Source organism: Callospermophilus lateralis, chromosome 10, assembly GCF_048772815.1.
Source record: "Callospermophilus lateralis isolate mCalLat2 chromosome 10, mCalLat2.hap1, whole genome shotgun sequence".
Lineage (NCBI taxonomy): Eukaryota > Metazoa > Chordata > Mammalia > Rodentia > Sciuridae > Callospermophilus > Callospermophilus lateralis.
The window spans coordinates 71,995,591-72,015,716 of record NC_135314.1 but is presented as its reverse complement, the minus strand read 5'-3'; the positions used below and the strand labels follow the sequence as shown (position 1 = coordinate 72,015,716).

The following is a 20,126-nucleotide window of genomic DNA, read 5'->3' as shown; positions in this document are numbered from 1 at the left end:
TTTATAATTGTAATGATAAGTATAAAACATCGACTGAGTTAGAAAATGTTTCAAATTGCTATGGAAGATGTGAAAGTGGGATACAAGTTTACCACCTCATTATTACATCCAATCAAAATCCCATTTCCATTCAAGTTTCTAAATCCAGAAATCACACCTTGTTAGTGTCCTAATATCCTACAACATAAAATTTAATGGATGACTTAACTGGATCACTAAGAACTCCAAGGATACTAAATTTGAATAAGAATTATACAAATTGACATTTGTAAAACAGTTTAGTTTCATTAGATCAATGGCAGGTCTACCAAGTGAAAAATATAGTTTTCAGTTGGACTTGGTGGTGTACACCTGTAATCCCAGGAGCTCAGGAGGCTGAGGCAGGAGAATTGCAAGTTTAAGGCCATCCTCAGCAACTAAGCAACTTAGTGAGATGCTGTCTCAAAACAAAACATAAAAAGCGATGGGGATATGACTCAGTGGTTAAGTGCCCCTGGATTCAATCCTTGGTACCAAAAAAAAAAAAAAAAACCCACTACAGTTTTCACATAAACACCTGACATCCCATAACTTAGACTATCTCTCAGAAAGCCTGTAAGAACAAATAATCACTGTGATACTTCTCTATCTTACTTCTAGAACTCTGTGGCAATTCAAATTCCCCTTTTTACTTGCAGCTTTAAAGCTACAAAGACTCACAACTCTCCAGATGTTGTCAGTTGCAGACCAAGAATATTAAGTGAGGAACCTGTATTTACATAATTGTTTAGACTTACAAGTATATGGAGGATCTATCATTAATTCAAAGAAAAAATTTAAATATATAAAAATTATGTCATTTTACCTTTGGCAGAGGGTTTTACAGTTTGAATTTGATGACTATATGTACTGTGGGTATTTCTTTAACCATACAATGGAGTATTATTCAGTATTATAAAGAAATGAACAATCAAGCTACGAAAAGACATGGAGGATCCTTAAATGTGTATTAAGTGAAAGAAGCCAGTCAGAAAGTTTACTGTCAACTTTAGAGTCCACAAACCTAGATACCTGAATTCTCCATTATACAACCCTAAACTAAATGAGGCTGGATTTTTCCAACCTAAAAGCAACATTAAAGGTTTTTTAGAGGTTTTCCTAATGTAAGGTATACAAAAATTCAGAGAGGTAAGTATCTTAAACTAGATATAATCAATGTTAAGACACTGTATATTTTAATTAATATAGGTTTTCCACCTAGAAATAGATTTTCATTATATTGGCAAATACTCTAGGTAAATTTAGAATAGCCCAGAAATGGAGAAAAAAAAATCTATCATATTCTTTATTAGGCTTAATATAGATCATGAAATTTAATAATGAAAAAGCCAAACTACGAACATTAATGAAGAGTTTCAATGTTAAGAACCCTGGCTGTAAAAGGAGGATTCGGCTGATGTCCTTTCAGCCTTCACCACCACAGTTCAGGTTGCCATGCAATAGTAACTATGGAGACTACACTACATATCTCCTATGTACGGCTACCACACCCAGAGATTCAATCCAACTGTGTCTTAAACAGCTTTGTCTCCAATCCCAAATGTGGGTGTGGAAATGAAGCACTGAGAATTCTCATTCATCCGTGGTGGGGATGTGAAATGGTATAGCCACTTTAGAAGACAGTCTAGGAACTTACAAAGCCAAGCATGGGCATATCACATAATCCAGCAACCATGTTCTTTGGTGTTTACTCAAATGAGTTGGAAGTTTACATCCATACAAAACCCTGCATGCACAAATGTTTACAGTAGCTTTGCACATAACTGCCAAAAATTGGAAATAATCAAGATGTTCTCCAATATGTGAGCAGAAAAACAAACTGTGGCATAACCATACAATGGAGTATTATTCCGTATTATAAAGAAATGAACTATCAAGCTACGAAAAGACATGGAGGATCCTTAAATGTGTATTAAATGAAAGAAGCCAGTCAGAAAGTTACATACTGTATGAGTCCCACTATATGCCATCAGGTGAAGACAACTATGGAGAAAGTCAAAAGATCATAAAGGGAGGGTGGGGAAAACAGGTGGAGCACAGAGCATTTTTAGAACCTTGAAAATAGTTTCTATGCTACTATTCTGGTAGATAATGACACTATGCATTTATTAACCATAGAATCATGAAACAAACAGTAAACCCTAATGTAAACTCTAGATTTTAGTCAATGTATTAATATCAGTTCACCAACTATAACAAATGTACCTCACAAACAACAAATGTGAATTATACAAAAGAGGGGGTGGAAACTGTACTTTCTCACAACTTTTCTATGAACCTCAAACTAATCTTTAAAATAAAGTCAATTAGAAAAATAAGAACATGCTCATGAACTAGCTATAATCATAAACAAATTTATGTAAAATTTTAAATAATGTTAAAAGCAAAAACAAAAAGTGAATGACATTTTCTCCAAAACAAATACATGGTGATCAACTGTAAGATGAAAAAAAAAGGGCAACAATAATGACAATATAAAAAAATTTTAAAAATCTGAAATATTCTTACCTGTCCTGTGACTGTTCTTCATACATCCTCTCTTTGCCTTCTTTAAAAAGTCTTATTGCTCGTTTTGACTTCTTCATTAGACTATCAATGTAAATTTTAAAATACTCATTCTCACTCAGTTGGGCAAGTTTCTGGTTGTCATCATATTTGCTCAATATGAGTCGCAAATGCTGATATGTATCAGGTAAAATATCAAGTATATAAGGTGGACTATTTTTCAACTGAAGTTTGGGATTTTGGCACAGTCTTACCTAAAAACAAAGATAAAAATAAAATATTCTCAAATGAATCATGACTGTTTTCCTTCAAAGAAAAAGGAGAAATGAATAGAACTTTGCCATATTTCTTCATTTTCCGTAATATTAATTATGATATTAAGTTACTAACTCCTGTTTACAAAGAACTAGCAAATTTTCACGTTAGTTTTAATACAATCAAATCCTATTCTCTTCTTTTTCAGTGCAGACTTTACTTATACCACATACTTAAACTTTCAACCCCTAAAATTTAATTATCTTCTACAATGTCTTCAGTACAGAGTTTAACAGAATTCCAGTGTACTGATCACTGTATACCACTGATTCCTTTCTTTTTTTTTTTTAAATGAAAACAAGGAAATAGACCTTATCAGCTAGCAAACCAGGTCCCACATTTAGACATTATTTTACTACACTGAACTCCCAGCTAAAGCTCTCTCATAGATTTTAATTAACGTTTTGATATATGTTTCTCTACCCTAAGGAGAATAAAACAAAGAGGTGCAATTTTAACATCTGAGTTGTTAAGTAGTTAAATGGGTGTCAGGTCAGAACCAGTCTTTTCTGCCTCCCCCATCTTCCACTAGGCCTATAAACATTAAGATATAACGGCCCAGTCACTGCAGCAGATGCCACCCAACCACTGGAGCATTCAAGGCTGCCTGCAGAACTGAAAATGACTCTGCCCTCAGAAACGGGTGTATTCACTTCCACATGTTCATGTGATTTAGCCAAGAATAAATAAGCTCAGATCATTTTATCCTTCCAACTGGAATACCAAGAACTGTCCAATTCCAAACATTGCCTCTGATAGGTGGATACTAACACACAATAAGGCAAGGGGTGGGTGGGTAGAAATTCACTGGATTATACAAAGGGGAATGTAGCAGAGAGTGGGGGGTGGGAATAGGAAAGACAGAATGAATAGGACAGAACTTTCCTATGTTCATATATGAATACACCACGAGTGAAACTCCACGTCATGTAAAACTGAAAGAATAGAATTCTAAATAGAATAAATTGTACTCCATGTATGTAAATTATGTCAAAATACACTCTACTGTCGTGTGCATCTAAAAAGAACAACTAAATAAAAAATAAATGGTTATACAGGAAATACCTATCAAAAAAATTTAAAAGAACCATTCAATTAAACATTCCTTAAAACAAAATCTTTGGGAAATGCACACAAGTACACATAGTGTAATAGTGCAGTAATTCACAAAAGACAAAGAGTACACAAAAAATCAGATTTACTGAGAAGATGGTGAAGTGTAAGCTTCTGTTCCCATGTATGCATAGCATTCTTCTAAGGTTCTCATAATTTTTATTTATATATAAGTATACATAAATAAAATATATAAATAATATATACTTTTTAAACTTTTTAATAGTAAAATGTTTTAAATATAATTGATTAAAATTTGTCTCCTTCCAGATAACTTCCCTTCTATCAAACTTTATCCCCCATTGGGTGGACTGGACTGACCAATGGCATTTCTGGAATCTTGCTGATGAGAAGCTGAGTTGGACCTTCACGGTTTGGGTTTAGTGGAAGTTGTATGTGAGATATGCAGTCACTTCTATAAAGAAATTATTGTCAGCAGTCCAAAATAAGAAAGGCACAGAAAGAAACTGATTTCATTTATATAAAGAATGTAAAACTTACACATATAAATAGAAACAGAATAGCAGGGAGGAGGAAGAAAATGGGGAGAAGCAGGTAAAAGGGTACAAATGCTAGTTAAGTAGAATGAACAAATCTAGAGATCTAATACATAGCATGAGGAGAGTAGTTAATATCACCTTGTATGTTGACAAGTTGCCAGGAGAATAGATTTTAGGTGTTTTCACCACAAAACCAAAGGTAACTAATTATAGAAGGTAATTGGACATGTTAATTTGTCTTACTGTGCATATAAAATATATTGTGTACCTAAAATGCAATTTTTCTCAAAATTTAAATAATATAGATATATATAAAAAGATGGTTCCAGGAATATTTCAAGTGCCTACGGTGCCTGCTATCTATGATAGCAGAAGAAAGGTCCAATTCACCAAGGATCGGAAGTTATGCGTGAGTAATAAAGAGAATCAAAAACCATATCCAGGAGTAGTGGTATATAACTGTAATCCCAGCAACTCAGGAGGCAGGAGGAAAGCAAGTTCAAAGCCGGCCTCAGCAACTTAGGAAGGCCCTAAGCAAATTACTGACACTCTGTCTCAAAATAAAAAATAAAAAGGGCTAGGGATATGGCTCAATGTTTAAGCCTCTCCAGGTTCAATTCCTGGTATCAAAAAAAAAAAAAAAAAAAACAGAGCCAAAAAAACTAGTTAGATTATGTTACTGGTATCTGTAGATTTATAAGCTTTAAATTTTTCACTATGTGTTGTGAAAAACTTCACAACTTTTATATGAGAGTTTCATCAATCTGAAAAATTCGAGAAAGAAATTCACTTTCATATCCAATTTTGTATTTTACTTTTGTATCTGTTATCTTTAGAAGGTTCCTCCGAATGGTAAGGGTTTCAACTTTCAAAAAACATGAATCTGCCCTTGGATACTCACAACAAATGCCTAGGACAAACAGAAAAAAGTTAAACTATAATCATTTCAAGAACCACAAACACAATCAATTAAGGTAACAGCAAATAAAAAAGAATCTTTATGTTATCCCATTGCTTTCTTTAAGAAATTATAGCATTGGGAGGAGGAAGATCTGGATCAAACTACCAAGGATCAGCCTTTAAATTAAGACAACTAATTCTCACATTAACCTAGGGCATTATCATATCATACCTTCCACTTTACATATAGTGTGTAAAACAGAATTCTTTAGCACATAGTATATAACTAATAAATGAATGATGGATGAACTGACCAGTTGAATTATTCTGGAGAAAATGTACGGACACATACACATATAATGTTTTTTATCTAATGTATCATATTTTATTTTCATAATGATATTCTACAAGTATTCAAATTAATAACCCAAAGACACAGGTTTATTTTAAATATAACAAAATTATTTTGATCTCCAAAAAATTTCTCAAAAGGTAGGATGGCATCTCATTTATTAAATAACACAAAATATTTATTAATGTATAAAGCTTTTCTATCACTTTTGTACTTCTGTGATACATTGATATGACCAGGAAAGCTCATTGTGCCCAAAAGACTGATTAAGATCTGATATCATAGTAGGAGAGGAAGGGGGAGCATGGGAGGAATAGACGAAGAACTCTAGATAGGGCAGAAGGGTTGGAGGGGAAGGGAGGAGGCATGGGGTTAGAAATAATGGTGGATGTGATGTACATCATTATCCAAAGTATGTTTATAAAGACACAAATTGGTGTGAATATACTTTGTATACAACCAGAGATATGAAAAACTGCACTCTGTATGTGTAATAAGAATCGTAATGCATTCCGCTGTCATATATAAATTTTAAAAATAATAAATAAAGATACAAATATGTCTGTGATTTAACAAATCCTGCTTGAAATAGGATGTGGTTTCTCCATTCTTTAAACCAAAAGATACTATCACAAGTACACAGAATTTGAAGAATACTACTACCAACTTCCTAAAGCAGACAGAGTTTAATTTCAGCAACATGTATTTGTTCATGTCACATACTGACTAATCATTAACTTGTAATTAGTGGACAAAGCAGCTTCAAATTCATTTCCTCCACTGGTCAGTTTTTTAAATGATTAATGAAAAATTTTTGTCAGGTATTTTTTCAGATATTAAAAAAAATGTTCTTTGAAAGATATTTTTAAGCTTTATGGCTATTCATTTCACTATTATTTACTTGGTCTTTTCCTCATTTGCTTTATTTAAATTTTAATTCCATGTTGGAATGTATTGTTTCATTGGGTAAAACTGTTTAAATAACTATTATATATCAGGTACTAAGATTAGTGCCAAGAAATTATAGATGACTAGAATATAGTTCCTGCCTTAAGGAGTCTGGCAGAAAAGACCTAGTTCTCTATAATTAACTTAGGAGCAATGTAATTCTTGCTCTAAGGGATCTTAGTAAAGATCCCATACAATTCATTCACTTTCAGATAAGGAAACTAAGAACTACAAAGATTAAGGAACTATTAAAAAATCATTAATCCAACACAAGAGCCTGCATCTTATGAATCTCAAGCTGATCTTTCTAACTATATTACAATTTAATTAGAATCAGGCACATAATTAATGGTCCCTTCTAAACTCATTACCATTTTTATTTTATTCCATTTGCAAATTTACATGAACTTCAGAACCCATTTGTTAATTCAACAGAGGTTTATTTTATATATCAGGCACTGTTTTAGGCAACAGGAATATAGAGAGGAATAAATCACAAGACCTGCCCCAAGGAATTTTCTAGTGAGAAAGCCTTGAGGCTTAAGAAAGAATTAAAGGAGAATTTAGGACCATGATAAAGGAGAGTACAAAGTGCCACAGGAGAAAAGCAGCAACTTACACAAGTTCATAAGAGCGTCAAGAAAAGCATACCTATATTTGGAACAAAAATATAAAAAAAATAAAAATATTTCAGAAAGTGTAGTGTGAAAGGCTTTAGAGGCATGAAAGAGCAAAACATATTGAGAGAGTAAAAGACAGAAGCATGGGAAGGCTGTAGGCAAGTGGCACAGGAGATCTGAAATAGGCTGGAGTTGGTTCTTCAAGCCTCTGTATGTTACACTGTTTTCTAAATTTGCACTTGGAAAATACAATGTGCAATGCTGAACTTCTATATGCCACTGAGTGTGCAGTTCATCAGTGGGATTACTATTAAACCCTGTGACTTATGACAGCTCCTGCCGAAAATGAATAACCCTACACCAGGACTATGACTTCAAAGCCAGTCAAATTCAATTCGATTCAATAAATATTTATTGAGTGCCTGTTATGTTCAAGGAACTGAAAAAGCCAGGGAAAGGAAAAAATGGCTTTTCTAGAAAAAGTATATTAAGGCGAAAAATCAAGCTAACCACAAGATTCACGTTCAGATTCAAATGACTTAGCCCTTTTCTAGAAATAAATGAGTTGCTCCCTAGAATGAAAGTTGGTCCCAATACAGAAGAGATTTCACAAAGAAACAAATCCACAGTCACATTATAAAAAGATAAATTTCTTAGGGCACCAACTTATGCCAAAAAGAATTGTTTTCTTTAGTAATATTACTCTTCTCTTGAGCTAAAAGTCAAAACATTTAGTATTGGAATTAGGCTGCAAACTCCATTGCAGTCATTGACTTCTTTTAATTTCTTTTTATTTGTCAACTATAATTACACATAGTAGTAGGATTCTGACATAGTTTATATGCACATAACATAATGTGGTCAATTTCATTCTCTAGTATCTTTCCTTTTACTTCCTTCCTCTGTCCTGCCGTTCCCCTTCATATACTCTACTGGTCTCCCTTCCATTTTCATAATATCACCCTTAATTTTTTCTTGTCTTCTCTCTAGCTTCCAGGTACGAGGGAAGACACATGACCTTTGACTTTCTAAGTCTCACTTATTTCGTTTAACGTAATGCTCTCAAGTTGCCATCTGTTTTCCTGGCAATGACATAATTTCTTTTCTTTATAGCTGAGTAAAACTGTGAATATATACCTTATTTTCTTTATCCTCTCATCTGTTGACAGACACCTAGAATGGTTCTATAACTTACCTATTGTGAACTGCACTGCTATAAACATGGGTATGCATGTATTACTACAGTATGCTGGCTTTAATTTTTCGGGATAAATAGTAAGAAGCATTATAGCTGCATCATGTGATGGTTCTCTTTCTAGTCTTTTGAAGATTCCATAGTGATTAGACTAATTTACAATCCAACCAACAGTGTATGTTTCCTTTCCCCAATATTCTCATGAGCATTTATTTTTGTTCTTGATGATTGCCATTCTAACTGGAGTGAGATAAAATCTCAATGTACTTTTGATTTGCATTTCCTTGATCATTAGCCATGTTGCATATTTTTTCACATATTCATTAGAATTTGTATTTCTCTTGAGAAATATTTATTTAATTCATTTGCCTATATGATGATTGGGTTAGCTGAATTTGGGTTGTTTTTTGAGTTCCTTATATATATGACTATCAACTCGAAGAATTTTGGAGTCCTAAAGAGGACTTTAGAATCACCAAGAAAAACTTCCTCATTTTGAAATGTCAATACTAAAATAGAAAAGCAACTAGCTAAGGTTGCTGCTCAGAACCCTGATGTTTGGACTTAAGAATCAGGTACTCTCTCATTCAATTTTTTTTGTCATTGTTCTTGTTTTAGTGGTTTAGGGGATAGAAACCAGGGCCTCATACATACTAGGCAAGTGCAATGCCCACTGAACTACATCCCTAGTCCTTATCAGTGCATAACTGACTTCTGTATTTAAATGTATTCAAAGATTTGTTAAGACAACTCTGTACATGTAGTCTGCACTGCTTCAAGTACATAAAAATATATGTTTATAAAGCTTGTACTGTATATGTATTTCAATAAAATGTGTATTCACATACATATATATTTTATCATATATATGCAAAGGCACAAATATAAAATCAGGATTTGTTACTGCTACAATAATTTCAAAGCCATTAATTATTCTGGGAATACTCTTGCATTTAAAGAGATGTCTAGCAGCTCCTTAATTTAAATTTTCAGCCAAAAATGTAAGAAAGAGTTATTGGATCAGCTAAAATATTCCTTGCAAACAAGGTTCAAAGCAACCCCTGAAACATATGAATAAAATTTTATAAAACAAATGGAAATTTCAACAATAAAGGATCACATCTTACGGTACAAAACTTTCATTCCAAAACACCTTATTTCACAGAGCATTCACTGGATCAAATTACATACTCCATGAAGACTTTTTTTTTTTGCATGCTAGGTAAGTGTTGTCCCAAAATATCTCATTTTCTAAAGCAAGTATGGAAATTCCTGTCCTCCTCCTGCAAATATTATCTAAGAGTTCTTTGGGTTCATCCCATATTAATTCAGCAGCTCACTAAATATATAAAAGTTTAAGGTATAAAATATAAAATGTATAAGATAATACAATGCTCTATAGAATTTTAATTAGGCAAAACAAAAATGTAAAATTGGTCATGAGTCTAATTACAGTAAGATTTGGAGAAAACTACCAATTCCCTTAAGGTTTTCAATAATGATTTCTTTGGAAGGTTGTCATAAGAAATAACACTAAGGAACCAACAACCTTTACTTAAAATATCAATTGAGAATTCGTCAATTCACTATCTTTCTTCCAAATGAGAATGTAACTTCCTTAAACATGGGGGACTTATGTGTTTTCCTCACATGACTTTGCATAAAGTAGATGTACAATAAATATGGAGGAAAGGCATATGGGAGGAGAAGAGGAAAAATGTAAGGAAAGATGTTTCATATTTCAGAAAATATAACATTATTTGTTCAATAATTACGAAGAAAATCCATGTCATTATTGAGTAAATCTCCCTAAAAATTAGTACAAAATTTGGAGAAGAATTTGATGATATGAAATATTTGGTGGAAATATCCTTTTGATTTACTTCCCAGGGTAAAAGGAATAATCATATTCCATATAGCAGTGTGCTTGACTCTTTTATTATGAATGTACAATACAGAATCAAGCAAACCTAGGATTAGGCCCTTCTCCTTACTAATTTTACAATCTTGGGCAGGCTTCTTCTTGGGGAAATATCTTACAGTATTACAACTCTAAGAAGAGAGAATGCAAAGTGCTCTGCTCCGTACCCCATACATAATCAGTACTCATTTTTTTCCTAGTATTTCTTTTCTGTCCATATTTTATATTCTCTGCAGATCTAGTCAAGGTTTGGGAATGAGATCAAAGGTACTATACACTTCATTGAAAGTCATGATTTTTAAAAATTCTTTTGACTGATAAAGTTCTTCATGCTACCTGAAAACTTTAAAAAGTCTAGAATGTTCTATGCAGAAAGTATGTCTAAGCCTAGGTCATACCACATAGAATCATCTAGCATTTGGGGGATAAAGTACCCAATCTTTTAACAGGTAGAACATTAATAATTACTTTTAAAATCTATTGTTATAAGAGTGACTTTAACAATTATTTAAATATTAATATGCTAAAAAGCTATAAAATATTGAATATTACCAAAATACATTTTCATTTCCAGGGAAAAAATTAACAATCTATAAAAACATTTTTAAAAAACAAAATTTAATAAACAGAGTACATAAAAATTGCATGGTAGTACTATTAAAGTCACACAGCATATAGATGATCTTAATATAAAAGATGAAAACAGATTTTCATTTCAATTTTTTACTTATTTACCTAGTTAATACCTAAAAGACTGGCTAGAATATATAATGTCTATTCTATAATATACAATATTAAAATATGGCTTAAAATTACAAATCATATGCCTTCATTTACTTCCTAACAATCCAACATAAAACTTACAAATTCTTTCAAAACTTCTCTGTTTATTCCTTCACTTCCTTCTTGCATAAGTAGAAGTTACATTTATCTGCTACTTGTTAACTCTGCTACTTATTCCTAGCTTTTCCCTCCCACATTATAATCTAGGATACTGCTTCTTCTGTTATTTCTCCTTCCCTTACATCTTTGATCATTCTTTCCTTCCCATCAATTTATAACCTCTCCTATCATGAACCCTGTCACACACACTCCACAAGTTAGTTTCAACTCTCCTTAAATTCTCAGTCAAAACTTTCTTCCTATTTATCAGTTGTTACAACTCCAGAATAATTTTTAAATGATTTACTCATTTAATATAACCTCATCATATAAGTGAAGTTACTCTATAAAGATCAACAATGGCCTGGAGTTATGAAATTCAATGAGTCCATACTTTTTGCTGTTTGGTTTTCTCTACCTGAACTTGAACTTATTGTTATCAGAACTTAAAACTACTTTCTTCTGAATGTTGTTTCTCCCCAAGAAATCAATATACCCCAATTATTTTTCTACCTTTCTTATCTCTGTTCTCTGTAGGATTCTCTTTCCTTTACTACCATCTAATTACACTCCCTATGCTCCAAAATTTTGCTTCTCTGGTTTTGTGTCTAACTCTCTTCCCTGCATAAGAAATCTACTGCAGTTCTAAAGACTGAGATGCTAACCTAGGGACACATCTACCAAATACAGGTCTCTAGTTCCAACTTCTTTTTGGAACTGCACACTCATTCTGACTTCAAAATGGATTTCACTCTGGGAGGTCAAATTCAGTCAGCATGGCCCCAAACAAACTTTTAGGCCAACCCCCATGCTTCCTCTTTTCCTTCCTATGTTCCTTATCTCATTAAGGGCATCACTGCCTTCAAAGTCAACCAGGCTGAAAACCTCAAGAGTCACTTTCACTTCAGCTTTTCTTTCATACACTAACCCTGAAGGGTCACGTAGATTTTACCTCCAAAATGTCTTCCACTTCTGAACCAATACTTGCTGTAACTACTGTCAATTCTCCAGGCCAACCCTTGATGATTTCTTACCCACACTACTTTAATTCTTCTTCATCATTTTTCCTGCCTTCAGTATCCAATCTTCATAATGTAAAGAGTAAGATAACAAGGGATAGTGCTAATTTTTCCTCTCCCCGTATGAAATACTTCAATGATTATCTTCCTATCAAATACATTAAATCCAAATTCTCAAAGCAGTCAAAACTTCACTCAACAATCGCTTATTACCCTTTCAGCCTAGGATGCCCACTACTTCATTATAATCCAAAAACACACCTAGACAGTACCAGATTCATGATTCCTTCTACACCAGCTTTTCACTCTCAGCAAGCAACATCACCTCCACCACATTCTGGGCCACAGCACTTATGACATTCTACTGTATGGCACAGTTATTTAGAAACATCTATCTTTTTACAGTTCGGATTTAATAAATGAAGGAAGAAGTCATAGCACATAAAGCAACATTTGAAAGAAAGGAAGTCAATTCAATCTAGTGAAAATTTGCAGAGTTAAAAGATTACCAACTGATTGAAGCATTCTTTCTATAGTAGGTCTTCTATCACAGGAATAAACCATGGTAACTCCTGGTAGGAGTCCTTTAAATCTTTTATTTCATCAATTGAAGGTTTTCCTAGAAATCCCAAGTAGCAAACTTTGGGATCACTTCATTTATCTCAGCAACAATTCAAAATCTAACTGGATCCTAACAAAGTTGTCCAGACACTTAATGTGCAACTATCCCCTTTCCAAGTCTATCAGGGCCCAGGATTCTGCTAAGGCAAAACAACCTCAATGAGGAAAAGGAAATATTTGAAGAATAATAACTCAAATAAATGATATGCCATATCAAGTCCCTAAGAAGGTGAGAGACTCAAAATCAACAAACATAAACAACTTGCATCTAAAAATCTCACTTTCACTCCATGAAAAATATTTTTTAGAAGAGTGAAAAAATTCAACTTAAAAACAAACTTTTACACTTTAAAAATATTTGTATATAATCTAAGCATCTTTGATTTCAAACTTTGAAATACATCTGGTCATAGTGAAATTATAAGAGAGAATGAATTATATTTTAATTTTGACAAATGTACTAAATGTACGAGAAGTAAACGGCTGGAAAAGTCTATTTGGCATCATCACTTTTTTCAATGCTTTTAAAACTCTTTCAGTAATGTAATTTCCAAATAAATGACAAGGACAGCAAGACAAAAACGTAGGTGGATACTCAACTTGCTTTGCTCTTTAGCATTAATTAATTATTTTCTAATTTCCCGAGCATCCATGTATGCTCCGTACATTTAGCATCTATTAGATAGAAAATTGTTTCTTCTGCTTTCCATCACCTGGCTAAGACTCTTGTGAAAACCACACTCAGGAACCTCATATTAATAAATTATGATTTCGACCATAATGATTAGCAATCATTTCCTTACCTTCACCTCAGCATTTCCAATAAAGGCAAAACAATGCTGTTCCTAAAAGGCAATGGCTAGCAGAATATAGACATAAAACTATCTGAATAGTGGCCAGAAAAACAAGGTGGCTGTTCTCCACTCTGCTTCCACTATACTTCACTTGGGTCTGCCTGTATTACAGTCCTTTACACACTATATGGCAATTATCCATTTACATGCCTGACTCTGGTGCTATTCTCTGAGTTTCTGGACAGGCCAAGGGCAAGGCTATGTTTTATCTAGCTTTGCATGCTCAGAAATAAGCACTTAGTAGAAACAAAGTAGGCCCTCAACAAATGCTGATTAAGTGTTTTTAAAAGTCTGTCTTTGCAATAACTTTGGAATCAACTCCACATTTCATTTTGAATGTATCTGAACCTAGGTTTACATTCATGAGTAATAGTTCTGTCTCAGAATTAAAAAGGCACCACAAATGTGAGAGATCTTGGGTCAGCTATTGACCTAAACTGATACAGCCACTTAAGGCCAGACAGTGTGTATAAATTTGATGCTTTGGGATATGCTACTATTCTTTTTCTCAGTACACATAGTATGCTAACTCTGTGCTATTGATGTTGTTACAAAACATTCTACATTTTACAAGAAACACAACTGAGCAATTACTCTCTTCTACTCTCAAGTGACCTTGGAGAAAAAGCCTGCACTCTGAAAACAGAACAATAAGTTGGAACTGGATTCTCTCAACTGATCATTTGAAATTCTACAGGTCATGATATGATGAAACCCTACACTGCCTAGATTTTTCCCTGATGGTTTAAGACTGCTTCGTTATCCCCTGTAAAGTTATTGTACTTTGTAGTTATATTATACCTCAAAGATCTGCCCTAAAAAAAAAAAAAAAAAAAAAAAAAAAAAAGGTGCTAACTACACACTTAATCTTGCCTTTTTCTTAACAACCAATTAGACCTGAAAGTCACTATTTTCTCTAATTGACAGGCTAAACTCATGCTAATACAGATATTTAAGAGAAAAATAAACAAACAAACAAAAACAAACAAAAAAAACAGGGAATGTGCCAAGGGATTAATTTCTGGACTAATAAAAAAGTTCCTGATGCAATCATCAAGACAACATTGATACATGCACTACTTCCCTTACCTCTGACAAACAAGATAAACACATGAGGAGGATGCTTCCACCTTACCACTTCAATAAAATATACTGCTAATTAGTAAGTACCAGTGCCTTTCTATTATTATGTGATGGAGAAGAAATAAACATATTGAATGCTTTTATGACAATTTGTGATTTTTTTCCACAAAGCCCACAGATGCATTCACCATTTTCATCTTTGACAAATAATGAAGATAAATAGGGAAAGCCACAATAAAGCACCCTTGCCAATACCCACACCCACATCCCACTAAGTAGAGACTCTGGATAATCAATATCTTTTTGAGTCAAGTTCCTCAACTACAAAAGCTAAACCTAAACCCACAAAAGGGTTAATAAAACAAACAATGGCAGATGTTGAACCATCAAATAACTATCCATTTTAACCATAACTTATGGTGAAATAATTAAAAGCAGACAAAGCTTATGTTAACAACCACATATAGACCAAAATTATGCATACCATTTTTTTTTACTGTTTCAATAATGACTTTACAGTAACTATAGCTCACCACTTCCTTATATAAATCTTTATTTGCTATTCTAACCTGCATCACAAATATTCAAATTTTGAGCACTCGATGAAGGAGTGTGGACAGAGAATAGACTCCCCTATAAAATCTGATTTATTTGTTGACCATTTACATAACATATTAGAGGAAAAGCTTGAATTCCTTCTCTTATCCCAACTAAAGATTTAGGTAACTAGAATGACCTTCAAAGGCATACTCTTTATAAAAGCAAAGAGAGTACTGTGCCTGCCAAATAAATGCAATTTTCCTACTACATACTCTTCATTCTTAAGTATCCAATGTTAAAACCAAACCTGACCCTAAGCAGCAAGTTGCAATGTTCTGACACTATGACATCATTCTGTCTGGAGCACTTTAATATAACAATTTGAATAAATTGGCAGAAGCTTAAATAGGTCACACTGAAGCCCCAAAGTAAAGATATTTTTCTGGTGGAAGTATTTTGGCTCTGCATTTAACACCATTGGTCATAGGATGATAGGCCCATCATTCGTCTATCTTATCTGTACTTTCCATAGGATAAAAGAAAATAAAGGAAATCTTGGCACTTGCCGGTGTTGCTAATACTACTGACAGTGGCTTTTTGTAGCAAATATTTGCACAGAGTAACAAATCAAGCAAAGGTGAATGTTGCCATATAATTTCATGTAGGATTTAGTACATCTTTACAAAGAAAGATTTTTTTTAAATCTCCATTTCTGCAGTCATAAAGGTATCAAAAGTCCTGGCTAAACTAAGTTACAAATAATCCCAAATATCTATGAAATAATATCATAAGTGCTACAAAAATGTAGGGACAATGTTACTGCTTTAAAAACAGAAACTCTTTAATTTTTATAAAGCAGGAAGCTATATCTTAATCATATTTATTTATAAACCTACTTAGTACTGATAGCTACAGTTTTACAGTATATCCCTATATGGTGGTCAGGTTGCCTCTTTAACTTGATTTCTCCAAGAACTGACATCCAGTTTGATTTCTTCTTGTGAAATTATAGAGTTCATCTGAAAGCAACAAGCAGAAACCACAGAAGTTTCTGACACACTCAGCCCCACCACCCCCAACGTAAATTTTCCTTTCACAATAAACAATGTGCAATGGAAAAGGTTTCCTGTTTCAAAATGGAATAGTAGATGAAAGAAACTGTAAGTATACCATAAAAAAAAAAGTTTCTTAATAAAGACAAATTCTCAAAGATCAAAATGGAAACTCTCTCAAATACTGCCTCCTCACTTAAAGACTAATCTGGTTCTTTCCCCAGTAAACATTCTCAGTATCACACAAGTGGTGTCCTACATGCTCCATCAGAGACTTTTCTTATATTGTATGTATTATTTTGTTATCTAAGAGCAACACAACCTCACATAAGACTGAACAAACACTTCTAAACCATACTGTGGCCATACACCCATAAAATCAGCCAATGGTAAAAACTTTGCATATCTGAGTCATATAGAGGAACTCTGAACCTTGTAGAGTAGGACAAAAAGTAAAAAAAAAAAAAAAAAAAAAACAAGACTTTGCTCTGAATCCTGCTTTTCAAAACATACAGAATGAAGGAAGAAAAATGGTCCACACACAAAAAGATTACTGCCCTCATGATAATTATTATTAATTAATAGCATGTATAAATAAAGCTTGAGAAACCATATTCAGGGTGAACAGGGCCATGGGCACTATTCCACTTACCACTTTGTCCATGAGTTTCCAAGTTTTCTCCACAGTCCTACGATCAGCTGCAGCTTGCTTAGGGGGCCCAACTGCATCCTGGATAGCATCAATAAAACCCAAAATTCGCCCTTTTCGGGGATTTCCTCCTCGACCACCAGGGTTTCTGCCATTCATAGAATTTGCCATCTGGAATCAAAGTTCTTTGAAAGGCAGATAGAAGAAGAAGAAGGAGAAGGAGAAGGAGAAGAAAAGTTAGTTGGGTATGACAATATTTACTCAAAGAAAGCTGAACAAGCTAACTTGTAACTACTACATTCTCCTCCATCAATGAGAGTAAAACCAAGGATCCCAGATTCAACTTTTCAATAATGGAGTGAAATTACATTCTCCATCTCAACACAAAATAAATTTTGAGCAACAACCCTAGATTTGCTTTTAGAATACTAAGCTTTAAGGATGCATCCTCAAGTTTCAAATAGCTAAAAGCTTAACTAATCCAACTCTTAACAACACCACAACTTAAATAGGTTTCCTTACTCTACATGGGAACACAATGTTCTCCCCTTCTGTCTTCATCCCAATTCAAAACACCAGAACAACTGTAACCCCTAGAATACATTTTGGAAGCCTCTCTTAGAAACCTCACTTTCACTTTGCTAGATTTTGGCAAGTTATATAAATGTAAAGAGTGTTCTACACAAGCATAAGGGACACGTCTGTTATCAACAAAGGCGTAGGATTTGGATTTCCCCAGCTAAAACCACCTAGTACCGACATAGGAACACAGGGTTCTCTAAACCAAAGCTGCGAATAGTTATTCCCAAGAGCCAAATAAACCGAAAAACAAATAGCCCATTTCTAAAAAGCGAGTGAGAAACTGACAGAGCGGGTAGTGAAAGCAGAGTTCACTTCTTTCCCTCCTTGCCTACAGTCTCACCCAAGCAGGATGGGGTAGATCCGAAGCTTTGTTTCAGGACGTCTATGCCCCCACCCTGCTCAGGCCTCTTCTCTGCCACTCTCCAATCCCAGCTGGGGAGAAAGACGAACGGAAAGCGGACAAAGTATCCCGTAGCTCCTCCAGCGCCCCGCAGTCCCGTCTGCCTCCGGCGCTACGCGCTCGGCGACCCAGAGGACGCACCTCCCAGGCTGTCTGCAATCCCAGCCTCCAGTCTCCCTTTACTCCCTCTTTCTCCTCCCCCCCCCACCCCCACCCCTCGGCCTGCCCGGTTCCGGTCTTTAAATACACCACTTCAAACTGTGGACAGCAGAGGCAACAGCGACTAGAAGCCGGGGCTGTCCCCTCTTCCACTATAGCAGACGCCTGGCTGCCCAGGGCCCTCCGGCCAGAAAAAAGCGTCGAGCCTCCCCAGCGCCCCCTTCCCTCCTCGCCTTTCGGCGCCGTGCTGTCCCGAGCCACGCGTGTGCGCGGGTCCCACTCTACTCGCACGCAGCCCAGGGTGCTTGGGTCGCCCAGACAGGGAATGTGTAATCGCCGTAATAGCACGCTGCCGGGGAAGGGGCAACCTAGAGCTCCGCCACCGAGACGTGGAAGCGCAACAATTACCGTCAAGACAAATCCACACCCGCTCTCCCCTCCCGCCCGACTCTCGGGGAGGCCGCAGCAGCACTAGCTGGAGGAGGAGACCACTCGCTGGACACCCCACCCCTGTAACATACACAGAGACTCAGGCGCGGGGCGGAGCTGTGGGAGGGGCCGCGCCCCAGTGAGCCAATCCCGCGAGCCGGCACTCTGCCCGACAGCGGGATAAGCCAATAGATGTGAGGCGCCCGTCCTCCTCGCACTACCGCCGGGTCCACGTCCTCCACAGTACACAATGGCCCCAAAGGAAAGCCCGCTCATCGCAGGTCCCAATTGGAAAGCAACTCGGAGGAAAATACTCCTGGATTTGCCTGGGAACCAAAGTGGAAAAGGGAAAGGAGATGGAAGAAGAGAGGCAATGCCCTACGTTGTTAACCAATGAGTGGTGGGAAGGTGGGCGTGAGCATAGGGAGCGGGAGCCTAAGCCGACGGGGGCTAAAAGGCGGGACTTCCTGCTTTGCTCACCTTCCTAGTCTTTTGTTTCATAGCAACAGAGTAGAGGCTGGAAGGGTGTTGCTTCTCTACTCTGGGCGGGTCCCAAGCTTAAAAAATCCATCTCCCTAGGGCTGCCAAACTCTTCTACCCAGGACAGCAGCCGAACAGGTCTAAGGCAGTAGTTCTTGTTGGCTATCTAAAAAGAGCAACATTCACCAAGCTTCTAAAATGAAGGATAAACCCCACATGGAGTAGGCTAAGGATAAAACCTGATTGCCAACTAAAACTTCCTAAATTTATGAGTGTTTCCCTTTTACTATTAGTTCTAGAAGGATTCCAGATCAAACATCAGGCTGATGGAAAAGCAAGTAGTTAACAGGGCGGGCCAAGAGTCTGCTAATCATGGAGGCCCAGTGAAAATAGTAGACAATGGGAATGTTGCATCTTTTTATTCCTACAAGCAAATGCGTAAATGACTGAAGAGAACTGAGCTGTTGTATTTTCTGAGTCACTTTTACACTGCATAGATGTCTTTCCATTTTAAAAACAACCTGTATCTGCCATTCTCTTCCAACATGTTTAATCTTTTTCTATGGCTCCATCCCTTGTGCCCATAAAAAGGCATGCATCTGGTTAGTCTTAAAATGAAAAAATTACGGTAGTGGGACCCATCTTTCAACAAGATCATAGATTAAACAAACGCCTTTCATTTCGTTCTATTTATTTCACTTGTACCACACATGCTACTAACAATTGCTCTGGATTTTCATGCTTTGAAACTTTTTTTCCACTACAGTTGATAGTGTTGGATATATATGCTACACCTTGGGCTTCTCCATGTGATCTTTTGCATTGCTTCTTTTTAATCTTTCTTTAACCAATTAGCCAGATTAAATGTTTCTCAGCCTTTCTAATCAGTTTCTAGCAAGTAAGCCTTTTAGTACTGTGATTATTACAGTGAAAGATCCTAAATTGTTATAAACATGCTTTACTCCACA

The 20,126-nt window shown here is 35.5% G+C and overlaps 1 protein-coding gene across 3 annotated transcripts in view; it reads right to left on the bottom strand.

The window, feature by feature from the left end:
- The window catches only part of Cblb (Cbl proto-oncogene B), a 198,877-nt gene extending 180,134 nt beyond the window's left edge, over positions 1-18,743 (bottom strand). For 2 of the 3 annotated variants that reach the window (XM_076867441.2, XM_076867443.2), the window contains exons 1-3: positions 18,031-18,190; positions 17,112-17,293; positions 2,548-2,798 (exon numbers count right to left, since the gene is read on the bottom strand). In XM_076867441.2, the coding sequence (XP_076723556.1) occupies positions 2,548-2,798; positions 17,112-17,279 (419 nt within the window). In that variant the 5' untranslated portion in view covers positions 17,280-17,293; positions 18,031-18,190. Of the gene's footprint in view, positions 1-2,547; positions 2,799-17,111; positions 17,294-18,030; positions 18,191-18,657 lie in introns of those variants that run through there. The other variant, XM_076867442.2, reaches the window with a different exon arrangement.
- Positions 18,744-20,126: the final 1,383 nt, after the last annotated feature.